Consider the following 27,996-nt stretch of genomic DNA (forward strand, 5'->3'; position numbering starts at 1 on the left):
CAATATAAAAATAAAATTGACACCAAATAAATTTGATGAAATGGAACAATTTCTCAAAAAACACAATCTACCACAGCTCACTCAATACGAAGTGCAGAATAATCTCATAATATTTAAGGGAATTGAATTAATAATGGAAACAATCCCCAAATGGAAATCTCCAGTCCCAGATGTTTTATTGGTGAATTGTAATTCATTTAAAGAAGAAATAAAACACCAATTCTAGACAATCGCTTCTAAAAGTAGAAGAGGAGGGAACACTTCTAATTCATTTTATGAAGCTTGTATTACTCTGATGTCAAACCCAGAAAGAGACAGTACAAGAAAAGAAAACTACAGAGCAATATCCCTAATGAGGATAAATACAAAAAACTTAATTAAATACTAGCAAACAGAATTCAGTAATATGTAAAATGAATTATACACCATAACCAACTGGGATTTATTCCAGTGATGCAAGGCTGGTTCAATATTTAAAAATCAAGCAATGTAATCCACCAGACTAACAGGCTGAAGAAGAAAAATCACATGATAATACCAATTCATGCAGTTAAACCACTTGACAAAATTTAACACACGTTCATGGTAAAAGCTCTCAGAAAAATCGGAATGGAGGGAGATTTTCTCAACTTGATAAAGACTGTCTAGCAAAATCTATAGCTAGTATTTTATTCATTGGTGAAAGACTGTGAAGGCAAAGATGTTTGCTCTCACCACTCTTATTCCACACGGTGCTGAAAAAAATCTAGCCAGTGGATAGGGAAATAAAAGGCATACAGATTAGAAAGAAACAAATAAAACTGTTCCTATCTTCAGATGACATGATTGACTATGTAGAAAATCCCAATGAATCTACAATAAAATGTTCTAGAACTTATAAGTTCAGCAAGGTTAGAGTGCATGAGATAAATATACAAAAATTAATTGCATTTTTATGTACTAGCAATAAACACGTGGATATCAATATTAAAACATAATACATTTATAATCATCCAAAAAGTGAAATACTTGAGTATAAATCAGTCAAATCATGTATAAGATGTATGCTGAAAACGACCCAACAATGAGGACAGTAATTGAATAACATCTAAATAAATGGAGAGATATACCATGTTTATAGAGTGGAAGACCCCAAATAGTAAAAATGTCAATTCACTCCAAATTGGTAAACTTGTTTAATGCAATTTCTATCAAAATACTTGCAAGATTATTTTTGTAGATTTGGACAAGATTATTCTAAAATTTATATTAAACAAAAGAACTAGAATAACTTACATGACATGAAGAAGAATACCATGGGAACAATCAGTCTACTTGATTTTAAAAGTTATTATATAGCTACAGTAATCAAGACTGTGGTGATTGTGGAGAAAGATACATAGATCAATGGAACAGAATAGAGAACTTGGAAATACAGGCACACAAGTATCATCAACAGAGTTTCATTAAAGGTGTAAAGCAGACTAAATGGGCTAAGGATAGCCTTTTCAAAAAATAGTGCTGAAGCAACTGCATATCCATAGCCAAATAAATGAACCTTGACCCAAACCTCACATCTTATGTACAAATTAACTGAAGGTGGATCACAGACTTTAATGTCAAATGTAAAACTATGAAACTTTTAGGGAAAAAAGAAAACTCTGTGGGATCTAGGGCTAGAAAAGGTTCTTAGAGGATATCAAATTCATAGAGAAAAAATGATATATTGGTCTTCATCAAAATTAGAAAATTTCACTTCATGAAATACCCTTTTGAGGTGAAAAGAGAAGCTACAGACTAAAAGAATATTTACAAACCACATATCCAACAAAGGTTAATGTCTAGAATCTATAAAGAACTGTCAAAACTCAACAGCACAAACCCCCAAAGAATCCAATTAGAAAATGAGAAAAGGCATAAAGAGATATTTCACCTAAGAAGATATACATATGGCAAATGAGCATATGAAAAGGTGTTCAACCTTATTAGGTATTAAGGAAATGCAAAGTAAAACCACAGTGTAATATTATTAGGTACCTATCATAATAGCCATAATTTAAAAATCACAACCCCAAATGCTGGTAATAATTTGGAGAAACTGGTCACTCATACATTGCTGGTGAGAATGTAAAATAATCCAGCCACTCTGGGAAACACGTTGGCATTTTTTACAGAGCTACACATAAGGTTTCCATACAAAACAGCAATCTTACTGCTGGGTATTTACTCCATCAAAATGAAAAACTATGTTCACACAAAATCTGTACACAAAAACACTAATAACTAAGTTGACTTAATTGACATTTATAAAACACACCCCCAAAAGCAAAATGTACATTATATTCAAGTGCATATGGCGTAGTTACTGAGATACGGAATATGGTCTGTGATAAAAAGAAGTATTAATACATTTTAAAGGATTAAAGTCATACAGATTTTTTCTGATCACAATGAAATTAGAAACCAGTAACAGAAATATATTAGGAAAATCCCCAAATATTTAGATATTAAAAACAAATCTTTAGGGCTTCCCTGATGGCACAGTGGTTAAGAATCTGCCTGCCAGTGCAGGAGACACGGGTTCAAGCCCTGGTCCGGGAAGATCCCACATGCCCTGGAGCAACTAAGCCCACGCACTGCAACTACTGAGCCTGTGTTCTAGAGCCCGCAAGCCGCAACTACTGAAGCCTGCTCTCCTAGAGCCCGTGCTCTGCAACAAGAGAAGCCACCGTGATGAGAAGCGCATGCACCGCAATGAAGAGTGGCCCCCACTGTCTGCAACTAGAGAAAGCCCACGTGACAATGAAGACCCAATGCAGCCAAAAATAAATAAATAAATTTTTTTTTAAAAAGAAAAGAATAAAAATAAAATAAAATTTAAAAAAAAACAACCCAAATCTTCAAATAAGCCATGGTTCAAAGAAGAAATCACAAGAGAATTAGATAATAAAGTTTTGAACTGAATGAAAATGAAAACCCAACATATCAAAATTTTGGGAATGTAGCTGAAGCAGTACTTAGAGGGATAATATCAATACATCATAACCAATTGTGTTTATTCCAGGAATGTAAACCTGGTTTGATATTTTAAAATCAATTATATTTTACCATAATAACATAATAAAGGAGAAAAAATTTTCCCTATGAATGTAGAAAGTGAATTTGACAAAATTCAGCACCTATTCCTGATAAAAACTTCCAGCAATTTAGGAAGGGGAAGAAACTTCCTCTGACTCTTAAATAGTGTGTACAAAAACCAAAACAAACAAACAAAAACAACTTTTAAAAAACACTCCTGAGAGAAATTTTAAAAGATTTAAATAAATGAGGTGATATACCATGTACATGGATTTCAGGTCTCAATATTGTAAACATGTCAATTCTCCCCAAACTAATCCATAGATTCCCTATAAACCCAAATAAATTCCCAGCAGCTTTTATAGCAAAGTTAATAGTTGATTCTGAAATTAATATGGAAATGCAAAGGAATTATATTAGTCAAAGCAATTTTGAAGAAGAGTAACAAGTTTGGTGACTCACATTATCTGGTTTCAAAACTTACTCTAAAATTAGTTTCAAAGATTATTATAGATCATATTGATCTAGGAAACACAAAAGAGTCCAGAAAAAAAACCACGCATGTATGGTAAATTGATTTTCAACAAAATTATCAAGAAATTCAATGGGGGAAAGGATAGTCTTTCCAGTAAGTTAATAGTGCTAAATTAACTGAATATACATATGGAAAAAAATGAACCTTGACCTTTATTTCATGCCATATACAAAACTAAATTTGAAATGGATCATAGGTCTAACTGAAAGAGCTAAGAGTATAAATCATCTAAATGAAACTATAGGAGAAAATCTTTGTGACTTTGGGATAGGCAAAAATATCTTAGAGATGACACAAAAGCACTAATCATAAAATTAATAAAAAGATAAATTGGATTTCATCAAAATGAAAACTTCTGCTCTTTGAAATGTAACATGAAGAAAATGAAAAGTCAAACTCCAGACTGGGAGAAAAGATTCTTTCTATATATAATTGACAAATAACTAGTATCTATAATATGTTTTATAAATAGCACTCTTACGACTAAATACTAAGAAGAAAAACAACTCAGTATAATTTGGGAGAAATATTTGAAGACACTTCACCAAAGAATGTAAATGAACAGCAACTAAGCACATGAAAATATTCTCAACTTCATTAATCATTAGGAAACTACGAATGATAACCACATGTGGTACCACTTTACACCGACTAGAATGGCTAAAATTAAGAGTGACAATTGTTGACCCATCGCGCCAGGGGAGGCCCTTCGCGCCCTCCTTGCCAACACTATGCTCCAGTTCCTGCTTGGATTTACTCTTGGCAACGTGGTGGGAATGTATCTGGCTCAGAACTGTGACATACCAAACCTGTCTAAAAAACCTGAAGAAATTAAAAAGGACGTGGACGCCAAGAAGAAATCCCCTAGTTCATGAGACCGACTCTAGCACTGCCTCCTAGATAAACTGATTCTACTGTTCTTGAGGGCCTCCTTTACCATCTGAACCAAAAGTTTTTGTTTTCATCTCCAGCCTCAGCAATTTTCTTCTTTGCTAGACCCTGCATTGCCTTACAGCACAAATGGGGCCACAAGTTAAGAGCAACCCTCACTTTTCCAACATCCTCACTTCTTCCCTTCCTCCTTCCAGCCACTTGGGAGGTCCTGAGAATGGAATTACGGTGCTAGATTAGTAAACATGACCTTTAATTAGTAGTCTCTCTTTTATTCTTTGGGATTTCTGCTACCGTTTTCAAAAGAAAAATTGATGAGTTTTGTATAGCTGATGAAATATAAATAATGCTGATTTCACAGTCTAGCATTTATATTGGATGTTTAAACCTTTGGTACTAAATTATGTTGTTTCAAAGTAGTAATTAAAATGAAAATCTAGAAGCTAGTTTCTGGTGAATTATCCACTAATTTTATATTGTTGTCAGGAAGCTCCATAGTTGCTAATTTAACCAATAAATCAATTTGCTATTCATTAACCAAGAAACTCTGTTCTGAAAACCCTATCAGGAACTAGGAAGTTTGAAAGTATTTAAAGTAATGGCCTTTGTTCTCAGTAGAATTCATAGTCTAGTATGCATGTTTTTTCTTAATGATGCATTTGATCTGGCTCTATTCTCTCATAAGAATCATACTTATTTTATGGGATTACAGGCACATTTGACACATGGTAGATAAGTGAGAAGTTGTCCATAAAGGAAATTTTATGCCTTTTTACATTAAAAAATGTATTTACGTTATAACTTTATAGTGATTCTCATAAGAAGACTTTGTTTTTTCTTCTGCAACCATAAATTACTCTTGTAATTTTTCAAGTGTATAATCAGTCCATAATTTTTTTTAATTGAAAAAAATTTAAATACATAACTTTCCCCCTGGGTCAATACAAAGTGATTTGGGTTGTCCCCCAGCTCCTAGTTCCTCTCCCTGGAGTCAGGCATTTGCTATTTTCCTGTATCCTTTTGCAAAAGATTTTGTGCCTGAACAAACACATGTACATGGGGATTTTTATACAAATGATAACAAACTATATACAGTGTTTTCCCCAGTGGAGGTCATTCCATATCAGTAGTTAAGGAACAAAGAACCTCTTTCCTTTTTGGCTACATAAGGTTCTACTGAATGAATATACCATAATTTATTTAATCTGCTCCTGAGGAATGTTTAGGTTGTTTCCTATCTGTTGCTATTACAGTGATAACCTTAAACCCAATGTTATTATACATATCTGTGAAGGGGGATAGCTCCAAGCTAAAGTCCTGGAAGTGTAATTTGCAGTAAATATAAATAAAGGCCCATTTCATTGGGTGTTTTGTTCTAGAGGGCTTGTTGGGTAGCTTCACTGATGATGCCATTTCTGAAGACATTTTAGCAGAATTAGTAAACTGGAAGAATGGTTTAGAGACCTTTTTTCCAGACAGTGATGCCACTGATACTAAATGTGATTATAAAATGAAGTGATTCTACTTCTCTTTGAAAACCTGGATCTTTCATACATGGAGATAAGTTTTGTCCCTGTCAGGTTGTACTGGTGCGTGAGACAGGTTAGGATCATATTATGGTTTGGCTTCTCCCTTGCAGTATGATCAGGGGCAAGCAGCTTGTTTTTCTGAAACTGTTGTGTTCTCTGTAAGATGTGGATACAATACCTACCTCATAGGGCTTCCGTGAGAAACAGTTGAAATAATGTATGTGATGTGTAGCAGTGTAGCACAGTGCTTTGCAAATTGTCCAATAAATAGTAGATTTTAGTCCAAAAAAAGAGTGACAATTGTTAACAAGGATGTGGAGCAGCCAGGAATTTCATATGTTGTTGATGGGCATATATAATATGATATAACCACTTCGGAAATGTCTTCTACTTTCTCATAAAGGTAAACTTACACCTACCATATGATCCAGCCATTCTGCTCGTAGGTGTTTATTTATCCAGCAGAAATAAAAACATACGTCTACAAAATTACTTAAGCTCCAATTTTAACAGCAGTTTTATTCATATGCCCACAACTTGAAATGACTCAAAGATCTATCACAGATAAATGGATAGATTGTAGTATATCTGTACAATGAAATATTACTTACAATAAAAAGCAAAAAACTCCTGATACACACAAAAAAATGGATAAATCTCAGAAACATGCTGAATGAAAGAACTGACAGAAAATAATACGCTATGATTTCATTTATGTGAAATTATGGAACAGCCAAACTAATCTTTAATGAGGGAAATCTGATCAGTGGTTGCTTAGTGACGTGGATTGGTGTGTGTGTGGGAAGGTATGACTGACTGCAAAAGGGGAAGGAAGGAGAGGTTTGGAGGGGTTTGGAGGTTTGGAGGAGGTATTGGAGGGGGGGGACAATGATGTAAATGTTCTTATTGTAAAAGTGGTGGTAGTTAAATAGGTATATACATTTGTCAAAATTCATTGAACTGTACAATTAAAATTAATGCTTTTAATTTTTCATAAACGATGTTAAAGTTGATTTAGAAGGAGGAAAATCCACGCAATGGCAAAACAGAAATCACTACTCTGTTTTCAAACGATACTTATTCTCTTATAGTTTTGGCAATGGCTACCTAGGGTACAGGTTTCTCCTTTCTTACTCTCAGGTAGAGAGCATCATTAAAGAGGAGACAGCCCCAAGGGGAAAGTCTGAGGACTTTCAATCCTTACTGACAACATATGTATGCTATAACATATTGTATATATTATGGATATTCTTAAGAAAGGAAATTAAGATTATTTTATAGAGAAATTATCAATAAATTATCAACCACTCAACACCTATTAGAATGTCGTAAATTGAGAACACTGACAACACAAAATGCTGGTGAGATTGTGGAGCGGCAGTAACTCTCATCCAATTCTGGTGGGAATGCAAAATGGTACAGCAGCACTGGAAGACAGTTCAGCTGTTTCTTACAAAACTAAACATATTCTTACTATACGATCTACCAATTGCATTACTTGGTATTTACTCAAATGAATTGCAAACTTCTATCCACACAAAAACCTGAACATGAATGTTTATATCAACTTTATTCATAATGCCCCAAACTTGGAAGCAACCAAGATGTCCTTCATTAGGTGAATGGATAAATAAACTGTAGTAGTACATCCAGACAATGGAATATTGTTTAGTGCCTAAAATCAAATGAGCTGTGAGCTATTAAAGACATGGTGTAACCTTAGGTACATATTATTAAGGAAAGAAGTGACTCTGAAAAGACTATATATACTGTATGATTTTAACTATATGATATTCTAGAAAAACAGAACTATGGAGATAGTAAAAGGATCAGTGGTTGCCAGGTGTCATGGGAAGGAGAGATGAGTACTTGGAACACAGAAGATTCTTAGGGTCGTACAACTACTCTGTAAGAAATTATGATTGTGTATATATGCCATTATATATTTGTCAAATGCCATAGGATGTACAAGAGTGAACCCTAACTATGGACTCTGGGTGATAATGATGTGTCAATGTAGGTTCAACAATTGTAACAAATGTGCCACTCTAGTGTGGAATGTTGCTAATGGGTGAAGCTATCCATGTGTAGGATTACGGGATATATGGGAAATCTCTTACCTTCCACTCAATTTTTCTATGAATGTAAAACTGCCTTAATAATGAAGTATTAAAAAAGAAACTATTATTATAACAGTCTTATCCTTTTTTGTTTCAGATCTGGAATATTTGTAGGTAAATAATTTCTCCGTTTTAAGATGTTTACATAATACAGAATCTTGACCTAAAATGCTTTCTTAATAAAGTTAATTCTATCTTTATTTTGGTGCTCGAGATGTATATGCACAGATTTATAGCATCACTAATAATTAATGGCAAAATTCTCCACTCATGCACATTACTTTTTTGGTAACTGAAAATCGGCTTTTGGCCCTCTACTGTACTACTCTTGTATCAAGCACCTGTCTGCTGCCTACCACATTGCTGGCATTACTTGTCTTGCCTCCTCTAAAGGATGCCTCTGTTACTGAAAGTGTTGCATTATAGGATACTGTTCTACATTTGGACTTACTAAGGCCTTTATATATTTGCCTAGTATTTATTTATTTATTTATTGGCTGTGTTGGGTCTTCGTTGCTGTGCGCAGTCTTTCTCTAGTTGCAGAGAGCAGGGGCTGCTCTTCATTCTGGTGCACAGGCTTCTCATTGCAGTGGTTTCTCTTGTTGCGGAGCATGGGCTCTAAGCGCTCGGGCTTCAGTAGTTGTGGCTTGAGGGCTCAGTAGTTGTGGCTTGTGGACTCTTGAGCACAGGCTCAGTAGTTGTGGCGCATGGGCTTAGTTGCTCTGTGGCATGTGGGATCTTCCTGGACCAGGGCTTGAACCTGTGTCTCCTGCATTGGCAGGCAGATTCTCAACCACTGCACCACCAAGGAAGTCCTTGCCTAAATACTAGTCCTTGTCTAGTATTTAGACACTTGGTCCCAGACTCAGAGTAGTTATGTTATAACTTGTATCATGAGTCTTCTTACTCCTCATTTTTTTCTAGAATTCTTGCCATTAGTTATAAAGGCAACTAAAATGACTCCTTTAGTCATATTTTTAATTGATTTGTTAGCACCCACCCCAGGAAAACTATATTTTCCCTGACATTGTCACCTTTAAAGTGATGAACATTCTTTCTTTAATTCTGTACAAATGTTAGATTTTTCAAAAAGTAAATACCAGAGTCTCTTACTGCATATGCCTAAGCTCCCTGTTTTGTACTGGCCATATTCTTTGGATTCAAGTAAGAAAAGATCTGTTTTTCCTGCTGGTCAGAAAAGCTATGCGATGATGAAAATATTACTGTATTTCTTTTTTAAAAATATTTCTTTATTTATTTTATTTATTTTTGGCTGCGTTGGGTCTTTGTTGCTGCGCATGGGCTTTCTCTAGTTGCGGCAAGTGGCGGCTACTCTTCATCGCGGTGCGCAGGCTTCTCATTGTGGTGGCTTCTCTTGTTGTGGAGCATGGGCTCTAGGCATGCAGCCTTCAGTAGTTGTGGCACTAGGGCTCAGTAGTTGTGGCTCGCAGGCTCTAGAGCTCAGGCTCAGTAGTTGTGGCACATGGGCTCAGTTGCTCCACGGCATGTGGGATCTCCCCGGACCTGGGCTTGAACCCGTGTCCCCTGCATTGGCAGGCAGATTCTTAACCACTGTGCCACCAGGGAAGCCCTTACTGTATTTCTTGATGGTTTATAGCTATTTCATAATAGCATTCTTCATTGTCTTTTGCAGGAAGGTTTCTACTAGCTTCTGTGTTAATGTTAATATTTTAGGCAATTGTATCAAAGCAGACATTTTGAGAACATTAAAAAATGAAAGCAATTTATGATCTCATGAAAATCTGTGCACATATTAATTCAGGAACATCTTTTTTATTTTTATTTTTTTAACATCTTTATTGGAGTATAATTGCTTTACAATGGTGTGTTAGTTTCTGCTTTACAACAAAGTGAATCAGTTATACATATACATATGTTCCCATATCTCTTCCCTCTTGCGTCTCCCTCCCTCCCACCCTCCCTATCCCACCACTCTAGGTGGTCACAAAGCACCAAGCTGATCTCTCTGTGCTATGCGACTGCTTCCCACTGGCTATCTGTTTTACGTTTGGTAGTGTGTATATGTCCATGCCACTCTCTCACTTTGTCCCAGCTTACCCTTCCCCCTCCCCGTATGCTCAAGTCCATTGTCTAGTAGGTCTGCGTCGTTATTCCCGTCTTGCCCCCTAGGTTCTTCATGATCATTTTTTTTTTTTAGATTGCATATATATGTGTTAGCATATGGTATTTGTTTTTCTCTTTCTGACTTACTTCACTCTGTATGACAGTCTCTAGGTCCATCCACCTCACTACAAACAACTCAGTTTCGAAGGAACATCTTTTTTAAAAAGAAGATAGTAAATGTAATGCAGGAGAACAGAGGAATTCTGCAAAACTGAAATAAAAATTTAATAATTTATTTTCTAAACAGAAAAAGTAGATCCTTTAAAAAAGTAGATCCTTATCATATAAAGCTGGGGGAAAGGCACCATGAGTTGAAAGAGAATACATTTTTTAAATAAGTGCAATAATATTCTGATTTTATCTAATTTTATAGCAACTTTATGGGAAGCAACTGTCAGCCATTTAATTGAAACAGAATGATAAAGGAACTCAAGTAATTCATTTTTATAGTGACTCATAGCTTTAGTAAAAGTATAACAGAACAAAACCCATCTGTCAGATGAATGTAGGCACTAGTGGTATACAATTACAGGCATACTTATAAAAGAAACCAATAACGGTTGCTACAAAAGTAAAATTTATATCAGTACTTGGAACACTCAAAATGCTATGAAAAAATGATAGAAAAAAGCTTATAGGTGAAAAAATACTTTTGTTCATCAAAGAACATTATCAAGAAAGTGAAAAAACCTACAGAATGGGATAAAATATTTACTAGTTATATATATGATAAGGGTCTAATATCCAGAACATATAAAAAACACAATTCAACAACAAAAAGGCGGCCCAATTGAAAAATGCACATGTGATTTATTTAGACATTTATCCAAAGAAGATATACAAATGGCCAAGAAGCACATGTAAAGAAGTTATTAGTCATTAGGGAAATGGAAATTAAGCCACTAAATACCACTTCATATCTAATAGGATGGCTATGATTTAAAAACAAAAAAGGAAATAGCATGTGTTGGTGAGAGGTAGAGAATTTAGAACCCATATGCAGTATTGTTGGGAAGATGTTAAAACATCCTCCAAGAATGTACTTTACAACTTTCAAAAAAATTTTTTTTTGTTTCTCTTACATATAAACTGTATCCATCTAATTTTCCACTGGCTAAGGAAACAATACAAACTCTAAAGTTCACTGATAAATGAGCATAAATACTCAAGTAACTCATATACATCTTAATTGCATGAATTATTACATAGAAGTTATAGTTTATATTTATTATTAATGCAATACTGTTTGAAAAAACAATCTTAGAAAAAAATTATAATGAAATGATGTTAAATTATCTCATTGCCAAAAATTCCGTTATTGGTAAAGCAAGGAAATATTGAGTACTTTGTAACTCCATTGCAATTTACACTGCTCATCAAGACATTGCTTTCTATTCAAATACAAACTCATTCAGACTAGATTTGTTTTTGGGCATTTAACAGGTTCAGAGAGCTTCTTTCTTTTTCCAGGTGTATAGACCATTTGCATTTCTACTCAGGACTTCATTTTCCACATATGTAAAATGGAGGTTATATTAATATTTCTGAGACTCCTTTTAGATCCTAAGATATACTAAGAGAATCCCTTTTAGATGTATTGGTGGAGAATTAGTCTTATGGAAAATTACCATAATTGTTAGTTCTGTGTGATGTTAGTATTATCTACATGTTGTGTTCTACCAACATGTATTCTATTGCCTTCATCAAATCAAACATGAGAAAAAGGAACACAAAATAAACATAAAAATGTGGCAAGCAGTGTGTAAGTCTTTTTAAAATTGAAGTATAGTTGATTTACAATATTATGTTAGTTTCAGGTGTACAAAATATTGATTAAAAATTTTTATAGATTACACTCCATTTATAGTATTATAAAATATTGGCTATATTCCTTCTGCTGTAAAATATATCCTTGTTGCTTATATATTTTATACATAGTAGTTTGTACCTCGTAATCCCCTATTCCTATCGTGCCCTTCCCTCTCCTCACTGGTAACAACTAGTTTGTTCTCTGTGAGTCTGTTTCTATTTTGCTACATTTGCTAGTTTATTTTTTAGATTCCACGTGTAAGTGAAAACATACATTATTTGTCTTTCTCTGCTTGACTTATTTCACTAAGCATAATACCCTCCAGGTCCATCCATGTTGCTGCAAATGGCATTATTTCATTCTTTTTTGTGGCTGAGTAGTATTCCATTGTATGTATACCACATCTTCTTTTTTATTTTATTTTTATTTTTTTAACATCTTTATTGGGGTATAATTGCCTTACAATGGTGTGTTAGTTTCTGCTTTATAACAAAGTGAATCAGTCATACACGTACATATGTTCCCATATCTCTTCCCTCTTGCGTCTCCCTCCCTCCCACCCTCCCTATCCCACCCCTCCACGCGGTCACAAAGCACCGAGCTGATCTCCCTGTGCTATGCGGCTGCTTCCCACTAGCTATCTACCTTACGTTTGTTAGTGTATATATGTCCACGCCTCTCTCTCGCTTTGTCACAGCTCACCCTTCCCCCTCCCCATATCCTCAAGTCCGTTCTACAGTAGGTCTGTGTCTTTATTCCTGTCTTACCCCTAGGTTCTTCATGACATTTTTTTTCTTAAATTCCATATATGTGTGTTAGCCTACTGTATTTGTCTTTCTCTTTCTGACTTACTTCACTCTGTATGACAGACTCTAGGTCTATCCACCTCATTACAAATAGCTCAATTTCGTTTCTTTTTATGGCTGAGTAATATTCCATTGTATATATGTGCCACATCTTCTTTATCCATTCATCTATTGATGGACACTTAGGTTGCTCCCATATCTTGGCTGTTGTAAATAATGCTGCTGTGAACATTGGGGAGCATGTATCTTTTTGAATTAGTGTTTTTGGTTTTTTTTGGATATGTGCCCAGGAGTGGAATTGCTTGGTTATATGGTAGTTCTATTTTTAGTTTTTTGAGGACCTTTCATACTGTTTTCCACAGTGGCTGCATCAATGTACATTCCCACCAACAGTGCAGGAGGGTTCCCTTTTCTCCACATCCTCACCAGCATTTATTATTTGTGTTCTTTTTGATGATAGCCATTCTGACAGATGTGAGGTGATATCTCATTGTGGTTTTTATTTGCATTTACCTGAGGATTAGCAATGTTGAGCATCTTTTCATGTGCCTGTTGGACATCTGCATGTCCTCTTTGGAAAAATGTCTATTCAGTTCTACTGCCCATTTTTTAATCGGGTTGTTTGTTTTTTTGATGTTGAGTTGTATGAGCTGTTTATGTATTTTGGGTATTGACTCCTTATCAGTCATATCATTTGCAAATATTTTCTCCCATTCTGTAGGTTTTCTTTTTGTTTTGTTGATGGTTTCTTTTGCTGCGCAAAAGCTTTTAAGTTTAGCTAGGTCCAATTTGTTTATTTTCGCTTTTATTTCCTTTGCCTTAGGTGACAGATCCAAGAAAATATTGCTGTGATTTATGTCACAGAGTGTTCTGCCTATATTTTCCACTAGGAGTTTTATGGTTTCTGCTCTTACGTTTAGGTCTTTAATCCATTTTGAGTTTATTTTTGTATATGGTGTTAGAGAATGTTCTAATTTCATTGTTTTACATGTAGCTGTTAAGTATTCCCAGCAGTACTTATTGAAAAGATTGTTTTTTCTCCTTCTTGCCTCCTTTGTTATAGATTAATTGTCCAGAAGTGTGTTGGTTTACTTCTGGGCTTTCTGTCCTGTTCTGTTGATCTATATGTCTGTTTTTGTGCAAGTACCCATACTGTTTTGATTACTGTAGTGTTGTAGTGTAGTCTAAAGTCAGGGGGTGTGATACTTCCAGCTCTGTTCTTTTTTGTCAATATTGTTTTGGCTATTCAGGATCTTTTTTGTTTCCATAGAAATTTTAAAATTATTTGTTCCATTTCTGTGAAAAAATGCCATTGGTATTTTGATAGGAATTGCATTGAGTCTGTAGATTGCCTTGGTTAGTAAGGTCATTTTAACAATATTATTTTTTCCAATTCACAAACACAGTATATCTTTCCATATGTTTGTGTCTTCTTAAATTTCTCTCATCAGTGTTTTATAGTTTTCCAAGTATAGGTCTTTTACCTCCTTAGGTGGGTTTACTCCTATGTATTTTATTCTTTTTGATGCAGTTGTAAATGGGATTGTTTCCTTAATTTCTGTCTGGTAGTTTGTTGTTAGTGCATAGAAATGCAACAGATTTGTGTATATTAATTTTGTATCCTACAACTTTCCTAATTAATTGATGAGCTCTAGTAGTTTTCTGGTGGTGTCTTTAAGATACCCTATGTATAGTACCATGTCATCTGCAAACAATGACAGTTTTACTTCTTCCTTTTCAATTTGGATGCCTTTTATTTCTTATTTTTTGCCTGATTGCTGTGCCTAGGACTTCTAATACTATGTTGAATAGAAGTGGAGCGCGTGGGCATCCTTGTCTTGTTCCTGATGTAGAGGAAATGCTTTCAGCTTTTCACCATTGAGTATGATGTTAGCTGTGGGCTTATCATATATGGTCTCCATTATGTTCAGGTATGTTCCCTCTATAACCCTATTCTGTAGAATTTTTATCATAAATGAATGTTGAATTTTGTTAAAGGATTTTTCTGCATCTATTAAAATGATCATATGGCTTTTATTCTTCAAATTGTTAATGTGGTTTATGACATTGTTTCAATTGTATATATTGAACCATCCTTGCATCCCTGGGATAAATCCCACTTGATCATGGTGTATGATTCTTTTAATGTATTGTTTGATTTGGTTTGCTAATATTTTGTTCAGAACTTTTGCACCTATGGTCATCAGTGATATTGCCTGTAATTTTCTCTTTTGTGTGATATGTTTGTCTGGTTTTGGTATTAGTGTGATGCTGGCCTCATAGAATGAGTTCGGAAGTGTTCCTTCCTCCGCAATTTTTTGGCATAGTTTGAGAAGGATGGGTATTAATTCTTCTCTAAATGTTTGGTAGAATTCACCTATGAAGCCATCCAGTCCTGGACTTATGTTTGTTGGGAGGGTTTTTTTTAATTTACTGACTCAATTTCATTATTGGTAATTGTTCTATTCATATTTTCTATTTTGTCCTGGTTCAGTCTTGAGAAATTGTACAATTCTAGGAATTTGTCCATTTCTTCTAGGTTGTCCATCTTATTGGCATATAGCTGTTTGTAGTAATCTCTTATGATCCTTTGTATTTCTGTGGTGTCAGTTGTAACTTCTTTTCATTTCTGATTTTCTTGACTTGGACCCTCTCTTTTTTTTCTTGATATGTTTAGCTAAAGGTTTATCAATGTTTAAAATCTTTTCAAAGAACCAGCTCTTAGTTTCATTGATCTGTTCTATTGTTTTTTGGTGTCTATTTATTTCTTCCCTGATCTTTATGATTTCTTTTCTTCTACTAACTTTGTGTGTTGTTTGTTCTTCTTTTTCTAGTTCCTTCAGGTGTAAGGTTAGGTTGTTTATTTGAAATTTTTCTTGTTTCCTGAGGTAAACTTGTATCACTATAAGGCCAATAGCCTTAAGGGAGTTCCCTTGTATGTAACTTGTTGCTTTTCCCTTGCTGCTTTTAATGTTCTCTCTTTATCTTTAATTTTTGCCATTTTAATTACAGTGTATCTTAGTGTGGTCCTTTTTGGGTTGATCCTCTTTGGGACTCTCTTTGCTTCTTAGACTGCCTGTTTCCTTTCTCAGATTAGGGATGTTTTTGTTTATTATATCTTCATATATACTCTCTGCCCCTTTCTGTCTCCCTTCTCCTTCTGGGAACCCTATAATATGAATGTTAGTATGTATAACGTAGTCTCAGAGGTCTCTTAAATGTCCTCATTTCTTTTTATTATCTTTTCTTTCCATCTTCAGTGATTTCCATTACTCTGTCTTCCAGCTTGCTGATCTTTTCCCCCTGTATCATTTAGCCTACTTTCACTTCTTCTTCTTTTCATTTCAGTTATTGTATTCCTCATCTCTGTTTGGTTTTTCTTTATATTTTCTAACTCTTTGTATGAACGTCTGTCCTCTCACTCAGTGCATCCATTCTTCTCCTGAGTTCTTTCAATATCTTTATGATCATTATCTTGAACTCTTTCTTAGGTAGGTTGGCTATCTGCACTTCACTTAGTTCTTCTTCTGGGGTTCTATCCTGTACTTCTGTTTGGAACATGTTCCTCTGTCAACTCATTCCACCTAACTTGCTGTTTTTATTTCTATGTATCTGGTATGTTGGTTATATTTCCGGAACTTGGAGAAGTGACCTTTTTTTTAGGAGATATCCTATTAGCCCCAGAAGTATGTACTCCCCTCTGGTCACTAGAGGTATATGCTCTAGTTGTGCCTTCCATGTGAGCTTCTTGGGTCTTTCTGTTGTGGTGGCATGACTACTGTGTGTTGTCTGGTAGGCTTGGCTGACCCTGGTCCAGTTCGTTGCTAATCCCTGCCTTGTGCAGAGACTTCTGGCTGCTGCTTGGTGAGGCCAGGTCACACGGTGGCTGGCTGTAGAATCCTGCGGGTCCCAGAGCTAGTGCTGGCTCTCTGCTGGCCAGAGGTGGATTCCAGGAGTTCCTGCACCTGGTGCCTGCACACTGGTAGATGAAGCTATGTCCTAGAAGTAGTGCTGGCCCACTGGCTAGCAGAGCTGGGTCCTGGGGTCTGGCTGCAGAACATAGGGGTCCCAGAGTTGCTGGTGGGTGGTGCTGGTTCCTGACACAGCTGACTGCAGTATCTGGGGTGTCCCAAAACTTGTGTTGGCCTGCTGGTGGCCAGGGTTTGGGCCCTGCTGGTCCTAGGTCTGGTGCTGTCCTGCTAGTAGATGGGCCTTGTCCACAGGCAGCAGGGCTGAGATGTTCTTGGGGCTGGTGTCTGCCTGGTGGTAGGTGAGGCTGGTCTTGAGGCTATAGCAGACTCACTGGTGGGCGGGGCTGGGGGCTGGCTGGTCTCTGGCCTGGTGCTGGCCTGCTGGTAATTGGGCTAAGTCCACAAGCTGTGGGGCTGTAGTTTTCCTTGGGTGGGTATCTGCCTCCTGGTGGGTGAGGCTGGTCCCAGGGCTTGAGCAGGTTCATAGGTGGGCAGGGTTGGTAATTCTGGAGTTGGTGCCTGCCTACTGTTGGGTGGAGTTGGGTTCTGGGGTCTCTGGTTACAGGGCCCTGGGGATCCTAGATCTAGTGCCTGTGCACTGGTGTGTGGGGCTTGGTCCTGGCCCCTCTGGTGGCCAGGGCCATGTTCATGGGTTCCTTTGGGCTCAGGGTTTCTTAAGGCAACCTGTTTGCTGGTGGGTGGATAGGGCTGTGTCCCTGCCCAGTTAGTTGCTTCTCCCAATACTGATGCTGACAGGGTGGTGTATGGGGCCGAGTGCCAATGCTAATAAGCTAGAGGGAGGATTCCAAAATGATGCTTCTCAGTACCAGTGTCGTCATGGTAGATCAAGCTCTCCAAAATGGCGGCTACCAGTTTCTGCGTCTCCAGGGTGAGCTCCAGTTGCCTCTTGCCTCTCTGAGAGGCTTTTCAATTTTAGCAGGTAGGTTTGACCATTCAAATTACTGCTTCCAGCTTGAGAAAGAAAAATGGAGCTGGAGGAATCAGGCTCCGTGACTTCAGACTGTACTACAAAGCTACAGTAATCAACAGTATGGTACTGGCACAAAAACAGAAATATAGATCAAAGGAACAGGATAGAAAGCCCAGAGATAAATCCACACACATATGGTCCCCTTATCTTTGACAAATGAGGCAAGAATACACAATGGAGAAAAGACAGCCTCTTCAGTAAGTGGTGCTGGGAAAACTGGACAGCTAAATGTAAAACAATGAATTAGAACACTCCCTACACCATACACAAAAATAAGCTCAAAATGGATTAAAGACCTAAATGTAAGGCCAGACACTATCAAACTCTCAGAGGAAAACATAGGCAGAACACTCTATGACATAAGTCACAGCAAGATACCTTCTGACCCACCTCCTAGAGAAATGGAAATAAAAACAAAAATAAACAAATAGGACCTAATGAAACTTAAAAGCTTTTGCCCAGCAAAGGAAACAAAAAACAAGACAAAAAGACAACCCTCAGAATGGGAGAAAATATTTGCAAACGAAGCAACTGACAAAGGATTAATCCCCAAAATATACAAGCAGCTCATGCAGCTCAATATCAAAAAATCAAAAAAGCCAATCCAAAAATGGGCAGAAGACCTAAATAGACATTTAGAAGATATACAGGTTGCCAACAAACACATGAAAGAATGCTCAACATCATTAATCATTAGAGAAATACAAATCAAAACCACAATGAGGTATCACCTCACACCAGTCAGAATGGCCATCAAAAAATCTACAAACAATAAAAGCTGGAGAGGGTGTGGAGAAAAGGGAACCCTCTTGCACCGTTGGTGGGAATGTAGATTGATACAGCCACTATGGAGAACAGTATGGAGATTCCTTAAAAAACTAAAAGTAGAACTACCATATTACCCAGCAGTCCCACTTCTGGGCATATACCCTAGAAAACCATAATTCAAAAAGAGACATGTACCACAATGTTCATTGCAGCTCTATTTACAATAGCCAGGACATGGAAGCAACCTAAGTGTCCATCAACAGATGAATGGATAAAGAAGATGTGGCACATATATACAGTGGAATATTACTCGTCTGTAAAAAGAAACGAAATTGAGTTATTTGTAGTGAGGTGGATGGACTTAGAGTCTGTCATACAGAGTGAAGTAAGTCAGAAAGAGAAAAACAAATACCGAATGCTAACACATATATATGGAATATAAAAAAAAAAGTGGTCATGAAGAACCTAGGTGCAGGACGGGAATAAAGACACAGACTTACTGGAGAATAGACTTGAGGACACGGGGAGGGGGAAGGGTAAGCTGGGACAAAATGAGAGAGTGGTAGTGTGTATATGGACATATATACACTACCAAATGTAAAATAGATAGCTAGTGGGAAACAGCCACATAGCACAGGGAGATCATCAGCTCGGTGCTTTGTGACCACGTAGCGGGGTGGGATAGGGAGGGTGGGAGGGAGATGAAAGACAGAGGGGATATGGGGATATATGTATACATATAGCTGATTGACTTTTTTATATAGCAGAAACTACCACAACATATGTGTAAGGCAATTATACTCCAATAAAGATGTTAAAAAAAAGCAACTCACAAGGGATTAATCTCCAAAATATAGAAGCAGCTCATGCAGCTCAATATTGAAAAAACAAGCAACCCAATCCAAAAATGGGCAGAACACCTAAATAGACCTTTCTCCATAGTCGACCTACAGATTGCCACCAAACACATGAAAATATGCTTAACACCACTAATCATTAGAGAAATGCAAATCAAAACCACAATGAGGTATCACCTCACACCAGTCAGAATGTCCATCATCAAAAAATCTACAAACAATAAAAGCTGGAGAGGGTGTGGAGAAAAGGGAACGCTCTTGCACTGTTGGTGGGAATTTAAATCGATACAGCCACTATGGAGAACAGTAGGGACGTTCCTTAAAAAACTAAAGATAGAACTACCATATGACCCAGCAATCCCACTACTGGGCATATACCCTGAGAAATCCATCATTCAAAAAGAGACATGTACCACAATGTTCATTGCAGCACTATTTACAATAGCCAGCACATGGAAGCAACCTAAATGTCCATCGACAGATGAGTGTATAAAGAAGATGTGGCACATATATACAATGGAATATTACTCATCTGTAAAAAGAAATGAAATTGAGTTATTTGTAGTGAGGTGGATCGACCTAGAGTCTGTCATACAGAGTGAAGTAAGTCCAAAAGAGAAAAACAAATACCGTATGCTATCACATATATATGGAATCTAAAGAAAGAAATGGTTCTGATGAACCTAGGGACAGGAGAGGAATAAAGATGCAGGTGTAGAGAATGGACTTGAGGACATGGGGAGGGGCAAGGGTAAACTGGGACGAACTGAGAGAGTAGCATGGACATATATACACTACCAAATATAAAATAGATAGCTAGTGATAAGCAGCTGCATTGCACAGGGAGATCAGCTCGGTGCTTTGTGACCACCTAGAGGGGTGGGATATGGAGGGTGGGAGGGAGACGCAAGAGGGAGGGGATATGGGGATATATGTATACATACAGCTGATTCATTTTGTTGTACAGCAGAAACTGACACAACATTGTGTAAGGCAATTACACTTCAATAATGATATATATAAAAAATAAAACAAAGCAAAACAAATTACTGTTTGTGTCCTGGAGCATGTGAGATTTTTTTTATGAGATTCCACTTTAAGAGTGCAATGTCTATTCCCCACAGCCTTCTGGGTCTCCCAGAAGGAAGCCCTGCTGGCCTTCAAATCCAAGTGCTCTAGGGGCTTGTCTTCCCAGCACAGGACCTCCATTCTTGGGAGCCTTATGTGGGGCTCAGACCTCTCGGTTCTTGGGGAGAATCTCTGCAGTTGTAATTATTCTTCCATTTTTGGGTTGCCCACCCGCACATATAGGTCTTGACTCTGCTGCAACTGCCCCTTTTACCCATCTCATTGTGGTTCCTTCTTTATATGTTTAGTTGTAGAAGATCTTTTGTGGTAGGTCCCAGTCTTTTTTGTCAATAGGTGTCCTTTAAATAGTTGTAATTTTGGTGTGCCCTTGAGAGGAGGTGAGCTCAGAGTTTTTCTACTCCACCGTCTTGGCCGATCTCTTCAGCAGTGTGTAAGTCTTTAACAGGCACTATCAAATGAGTAGAGCATTGAAAATTTCAGACTATTAAGAGTTCACTAGGAGTATACACAAGGAGGTGGACAATATTTACTCTTACTTCATTTTGTTACAAGTCATTTCATCCGGGCAACATCATACCCAATATATATCATGTGATAATTTTGAAAAAAGAAAAGAGAAAAACATTGCATTAGCTAATTAATTTACTCGTGGCAGAATATAGAACATACAGCTTGCTTAAGCCCTTTGGTAATGTGTGTACTATTTGATTAGGTTTTAGGGGGTATTTGTTCTTGGGGCAAAAGACAGAAGCTCTTTTCTGAAATGGAAGCAGCCTAAGAGAAGCAAAAGTACAATGGAGTGCTACAGAGGTAGTGTAGTCTAAGTCACAGCTATGGCTGACTTTAGTGTTGACTTCTCAGCTTTCACGGTGCCTAAAATGACTTCCTACAGATAACATACACACTTGGGTGTGCGCACTTGCACACACATGTACGTGTATGTGTGTGCACACACACATCCACACACAACCGCCCCCCCCCCCATATCTGCCTTTCCCCAAGCCTTTAACCAACTCCTCATACTTTAGAACATTTGCTTTGAAACACAAGCATCTGTCTACTTCTGTTGGAACAGGTCTATTTATAATTACAGAATCATGGCCTTTGCTAGATGAAATATTCATGTACACTCTACTGCCAAACTGCACTTATGGCATAGTAAACTGGAAACATTATCATATTAAAAGCAATTTAGCAGCATGGTTCATGCCAACTTAATAAAAATGCCATTTTAAATATTGTTTAAGAGTACTAGTTTAACAACTTTTACAACACTGGACCACCACAGTGTATTTATTATCTATATATTTGGAGAAACTAAAATGGAAATGGAAAGATGTGGTTGAACTCAGTCATATAGTTCCCAAGTAATAAGGCATTAATAAAGGGTCTCCATTCATTTCTGAGCAATCCTGTAACATGGGGGTGATCTGATACCTTTGAATTGGCTCCCAAGCTGTAGGCCGCTTATTGCTTGGCATATCCATATACTGTAGTGCCTTGCTGTCTCATAAGCTACACAAAGACAATAATGGACAATTTGGCCTATTGGGGTGGGAATGTATTTACCAAAGGATGAATGCCAAAAAGTGCTATTCTCCATGTAAATTCCTTTAGTTTACTTCTGTTTGTTTTTCAAAAGGTCAGATCAAAGTGTGTGTGTATGTACGTGTGTTGAAAGTTTCAAAATATAGTTTGAATGACCAAGGGATAGGTGTGAAAAATTCAATTAGCTGAAGCAGTCTTTAGTGACATTCTACTACTGTTTTATTAGTGCATTGTTATCTCTCCCTACATTTATCCTTTCTTCCTCTCCTTTTCCTTTTATTTTCTTCCCTGGGAGGCATTCAAGGCTATAGAGTACAGAAACATCTATTGGGCAATAATAATTTATAAAGAAATTATAAATTTAAGGCTGCAGCTTGAATTTTGAATGTGGATACTATGTTTTCCTTTATTTATTTTTTTTTACCAGAACATCTTTAAAGGGATGATTTGTGACCCAAATATTATAGTTCGAAAGGTTACCTAATTGGATTGCTCCATTTATGGAAACTGTGACTAAGGAGTATTTGCTGACTCAGTTACCTCATAATGCTCTAGAATGAGAATAACATAACTAGCTCTCTTTTTGGGGGAAAAGAACTGATTGATTTATTTTGAAAAAAAAATTTGTCTTAACAAAACCCAAATAAAATGTTATAATATAGAATGTAGTACCAGCTGGTCTTTAATATATGGCAGATTGATATAGAAATGTTTTGAGCCAACTGCAAGTATGAGAATTATAGTGTTTCAATATTGACTCAACAACTCAGGAGCCACTTACAGAAACTGCAGTGTTTAATCAATATAGTGAAATATTCCACTATACAATTCAAATATTATGTCTTTCAACAAGAATCATATGTAACTCTGTCTCAAAACAGTAAAAGCAAAAATGGATTGACCCCCACCACTTTGCACTAATACAGAGGCAGTGTGATAGAAAAAGAGATGTCATAACTTCGTGAATGTAATGGCACACCATTTCTTGTAATAGAAAAAGAAAACCCAGAAATATAGTAGGCACTATAATTCTTACCTGTATAACTAAACATTTAGTTACATTCTGAATATGTAATATTCATTTGAATGTGTTATGCATTTCTTTTAAAATAATGGCACAATTATTAGGTAAAAAGTAGTAGGTATCCAAGTTTCCTGCTCTGCCACTAACTAGCTAAGTTACCTTAGTCAGTTTACCTCCCTGGGCTTCAACTTCTTCATCTCTGAAAAGAATAATAAAGATTTAAATGTCTCAAAGGTCCCTTTCACTTCTAGTATATCTATGATTTAATTTAAATAATCTTAATATTGACAATAAATGAGTGTCTAAAATTTTAGCATTTAATGCTTTTCATAAACAATATGTTTAATTACTGTGAGTTGATACATGCAGATAGCAGTAGAAACCAATTTTTCTATTTTTCCAAGTATTCTATAGTATTACTTTGAGGAAAATAAGTTATCAGTAGTTGGCATTCACATCTCAATTATAGACGGGATATGAAAATTTCAAAATATTATGCCAGACTTTTTATTTTATTCAGGAGAAAACAATAAATAGGATAGGTTAATTTTATGTTACCAAAATTTTATGTTATCAAAAGGAGATGTATTAGTTTTCTATGCTACAAAACGTATTATCACAAAAATAATGGCTTAAAAAACATTACATTTACTATCTCATAATTTCTGTTGGTCAAGAATCCAGGCACAGCTTATCTGAGTCCTCAGTGAAGCTGTAATCAAGGTGTCAGCCAGGGCTGGATTTTCACATGGAGGTTTGACTAAGTGTCTGCTTCCAAGCTCTCTCAGGTTGTTGACAGAATTCATTTCCTTATGGCTGTAGAACTCATGGCAGCTTGCTTCTTCAAGGCCAGCAAGGAGAACAAGACCCTATAGAGCAAGTCTGCTAGCAAGATAGAGTTTTGTATAGCATAACACAGTGATGGAATTGACATCCTGTTACCTTTGACATATTTTGTTGGTTAGACGAAAGTCATCAGTCCCACCTACACTCAAAGGGAGGGGAATATATGTAACAATCTGATGCATATCTTTGAGTTCTGTAGAAACTAAGACTCCTCCAGCTAGACAGATGGTGACTGCATGCTGACCACAAGCCCGTGGACCCCAGACTAGTTGGAACCACAAGTTTTTTTTTCTTTTCCTTTTTTCTTTATTTCGGCCATGCTGCGCAGCATGTGGGATCTTAGTTCCCCAACCTTGGATCGAACCCGGGCCCCCTGCAGTGGGAGCGAGAAGTCGTAACCACTGGACTACCAGAGAAGTCCCAGAACCCCAAGGTTTATGATTAAGATTCCCAAAACATCACCCTGTTACCTCATCAACAATCCATCAGAAGAAAGTCCACAACCCTCACCCAAATGCTGCCTTTTAAAAACCCTCCCCTGAAAGCCATTGGGGAGTTTGGGGTATCTTTTGAGCATGAGCTGCCCGATCTCCTTGTTTGGTGCTCTGCAAGTCAGCGCTGTGCTTTCACCACACCCGGTGTCAGTAGATTGGCTTTGTTGCATGGTGAGTGAGTGGACCCAAGTTTGATTCAGTAACACATTATGATTTCTTCTCTTCCCTCTCTTCTCACCCTCCCTTTCCTCCTCTCCCCTTCTTACCTCCTCCTCCTTCTCTCATCTTTTTCTTTTACTAAAACTGATCATTGTGACTGAATTGTGCAGATGTTCTGTGTACATGTGAAAGGTCAACAGCTGTATTAGTGGCTGCAAAGCTTCAATTACAGGTACATATCCTGGGGACAAACAGTTGGCTCTCCTGCTCGACCAAGATACTAGCTAGTAATGAATTATGTGATAATCTGTCAAATGTTTTTACTCTTGGCTATGCAATTATGTGAAAAATCCCCTGATGAAAATCTGTCCCTGAACTTTAACCAAGTCAGAGTTTCAAGTGAAGATTGATTTATCTTGGCAGCTAGTGTAGGATAATTCTCACTCATTTCACAGCGCAATTCTAGCATCAGGGCTTTAAGAATCAATATTTTAAAATACTTTAAACTATGTTTCTAAAAGACAAGTGTTTGCTAGGAATTTAGCAAACACTGGGAGAAAACATAAGTACAAGGTGAAGCATGATTACTAACATAAGACAAATGAAGAAACCTTTTTCCAATACCATTCACACTCAAATGTTCATAGATTGATGATCCAAGTGCTATTCTGTTTTCTCTTATTCTTCAGGTGTATGGCATTTAATCTCATCACTACTTCTACTTCTGGGTGGGCAGGGTGAAGTAAGTAAGTAAATTCAAACTCAAATTCTTTTTTTCTTTGCCATTCTTATAAAGAAGAAAAATGTCTGTAGTTAAATCCTCTGGACTCCTTAGTTAAATCTTGGAGTTTTTCTTCTGATGAGTTTCCCTTAGTATTTGTTTCTTTTGCAGACTAGTGGTGGTGTGTGATAGTGATTTAGGGTGGCATTATTCAAATTATTTTTTTATCCAGTGTTGAAGATTCTGATCATCTTCTATCTCTATGTTGCTTTTTAAAAAATAATTAATTTTAGTTTTGGCTCTGTTGGGTCTTTGTTGCTGCACATGGGCTTTCTCTAATTGTGGTGAGTGGGGGCTACTCTTTGTTGCAGTTCACGGGCTTCTCATTGCAGTGGCTTCTCTTGTTGTGGAGCATGGGTTCTAGGAGTGTGGGCTTTAGTAGTTGCAGCAGGTGGGCTCAGTAGTTGTGGCTCATGGACTCTAGAGTGCAGGCTCAGTAGTTGTGGCACATGGGCTTAGTTGCTTCACGGCATGTGGGATTTTCCCGGCCCAGGGCTCAAACCTGTGTCCCCTGCATTGGCAGGTGGATTCTTAACCACCAGGGAAGTCCTGTGTTGCTTTTCTAATTCAACACTGTTGAAAAACTTTAAAACTACATTAAATAGGGCTTAGCTCCACTTACATGTTGTGACTTTTGTATAGAAGAATGACTCCTTGAAAAGGGAACCCTCTTGCACTGTTGGTGGGAATGTAAATTGGTACAGACACTATGGAGAACAGTATGGAGGTTCCTTAAAAACCTAAAAATAGAACTACCATATGACCCAGCAATCCCACTACTGTGCATATACCCTGAGAAAACCATAATTCAAAAAGAATCATGTACCACAAGGTTCATTGCAGCTCTATTTACAATAGCCAGGACATGGAAGCAACCTAAGTATCCATCAACAGATGAATGGATAAAGAAGATGTGGCACATATATACAATGGAATATTACTCAGCCATAAAAAGGAATGAAATTATTTGTAGTGAGGTTGATGGACCTAGAGTCTGTAATACAGAGTGAAGTAAGTCAGAAAGAGAAAAACAAATACTGAATGCTAACACATATATATGGAATCTAAAAAAAAAATGCTCATGAAGAACCTAGGAGCAGGACAGAAATAAAGACACAGACATAGAGAATGGACTTGAGGACACGGGGATGGGGAAGGGTAAGCTGGGACGAAGTAAGAGAGTAGCATTGGCATATATACACTGCCAAATGTAAAATAGATAGCTAGTGGGAAGCAGCTGCATGGCACAGGGAGATCAGCTCGGTGCTTTGTGACCTCCAAGAGGGGTGGGATAAGGAGGTGAGAGGGAGGGAGATGCAAGAGAGAGGGGATATGGGGATATATGTATGCATATAGCTGATTCACTTTGTTATACAGCAGAAACTAACACAACACTGTAAAGCAATTATACTCCAATAAAGAAGTAAAAAAAAAAAAAAGAAGAATGACTCCTTTACTGAACAATACAATGATGTAAAATGAATGAAAACTACAATTGTTTATAACAAGGTGAAACTATAAAGAGCATGGACAGAATTTGCTATGTGGGATGAAGGTATTACTTAACCAAACAAAAATACAGCTTTTTTTTTTTGGAGGGGGGCATATATAAGACATTATACACTTTATTTAAAGGAATTCCAAAATAGATGAAATAACCATTTTTATGAAAATAATAAAGATTATTAATTCTTCTAATCCATGGAGACGCATCTGCTAAGGAGGACAGTGCTGCCTAGTTCACAAGTATATTTCAAATGGAATGGAAATACCTTCCTCTCTATTTCCATATTCTTTAAGAAGTTAACAAGACCAGTTAGAAACATTAATGGAGCAATTAAGAGATTATCGTACAAGTTCAGAAACTCATGGCTGTAGGTTACCAACTCAATAGTAAGCATAGAAAAAAGGAATATTTAGTTGGCACACAGTGAATATTTTCAAGTGTTAGAAATGAGGCAGTTCTGTTTTTTCTATCGCTTTCTACAGACCTTTGAACTTCCAGAGGGTATATATAATTTCATGTTACTCCAGTGCCTTAAAGGTTATATTTTCCATTGAGATCATGCAAGATTATATAGTGATATTTTATTATTCAGTAAATAGTTTTTGATCACCAACTATGTACAAGTATCTGGTAATAATTATTCATGATTTTGAGTATTTTCATTAATGAAATAAAGAGTTTAATAATTCCTTAAAAGTGTGGTTATACATCACTTGCACAATTTTTAAATGGTCTTTTTCTCCTTTCTCTGTCAAATCACCCCACTGGAATATATACCTCTAATTAACAAAATATAAGCCAGAGGAAAAATTATGTTTTTGTGAACAGAAACATGTAATCTCCTTTTCAGGAACTCACCCATTTGGTTAAAAAATATTCACAAAGAGAATATTGGTAGAATGCAGTATTAGAATAAGGCTAGTTATCTACTTCCTTCCCCATACAGTTTTGTTTTCCTGCGGTAGTCATTTCTTGGTCAAATAGCAATGATTATTCAGGTGTTGAAGGTAGTAAAGGATTTTCACAGGTAGTTAAGCAACTGAATAGAAAGGCAGGAGTAGAGAATTG

At 36.8% G+C, this 27,996-nt stretch overlaps 1 protein-coding gene across 1 annotated transcript; it reads left to right on the plus strand.

Annotated features, from left to right (window-relative positions):
- Nucleotides 1-4,323: 4,323 nt before the first annotated feature.
- Nucleotides 4,324-4,468, plus strand: LOC307180115 (short transmembrane mitochondrial protein 1-like; the record flags this gene model as incomplete). The annotated part of the gene is made up of 1 exon (XM_079910251.1): nt 4,324-4,468. The coding sequence occupies one exon, from the start codon at nt 4,324-4,326 to the stop codon at nt 4,465-4,467; it is 144 nt and encodes a 47-aa protein (XP_079766377.1). The 3' UTR covers nt 4,468.
- Nucleotides 4,469-27,996: the final 23,528 nt, after the last annotated feature.

This window comes from Stenella coeruleoalba (genome assembly GCF_951394435.1).
Source record: "Stenella coeruleoalba genome assembly, chromosome: X".
NCBI classification, from domain to species: Eukaryota; Metazoa; Chordata; class Mammalia; order Artiodactyla; family Delphinidae; genus Stenella; species Stenella coeruleoalba.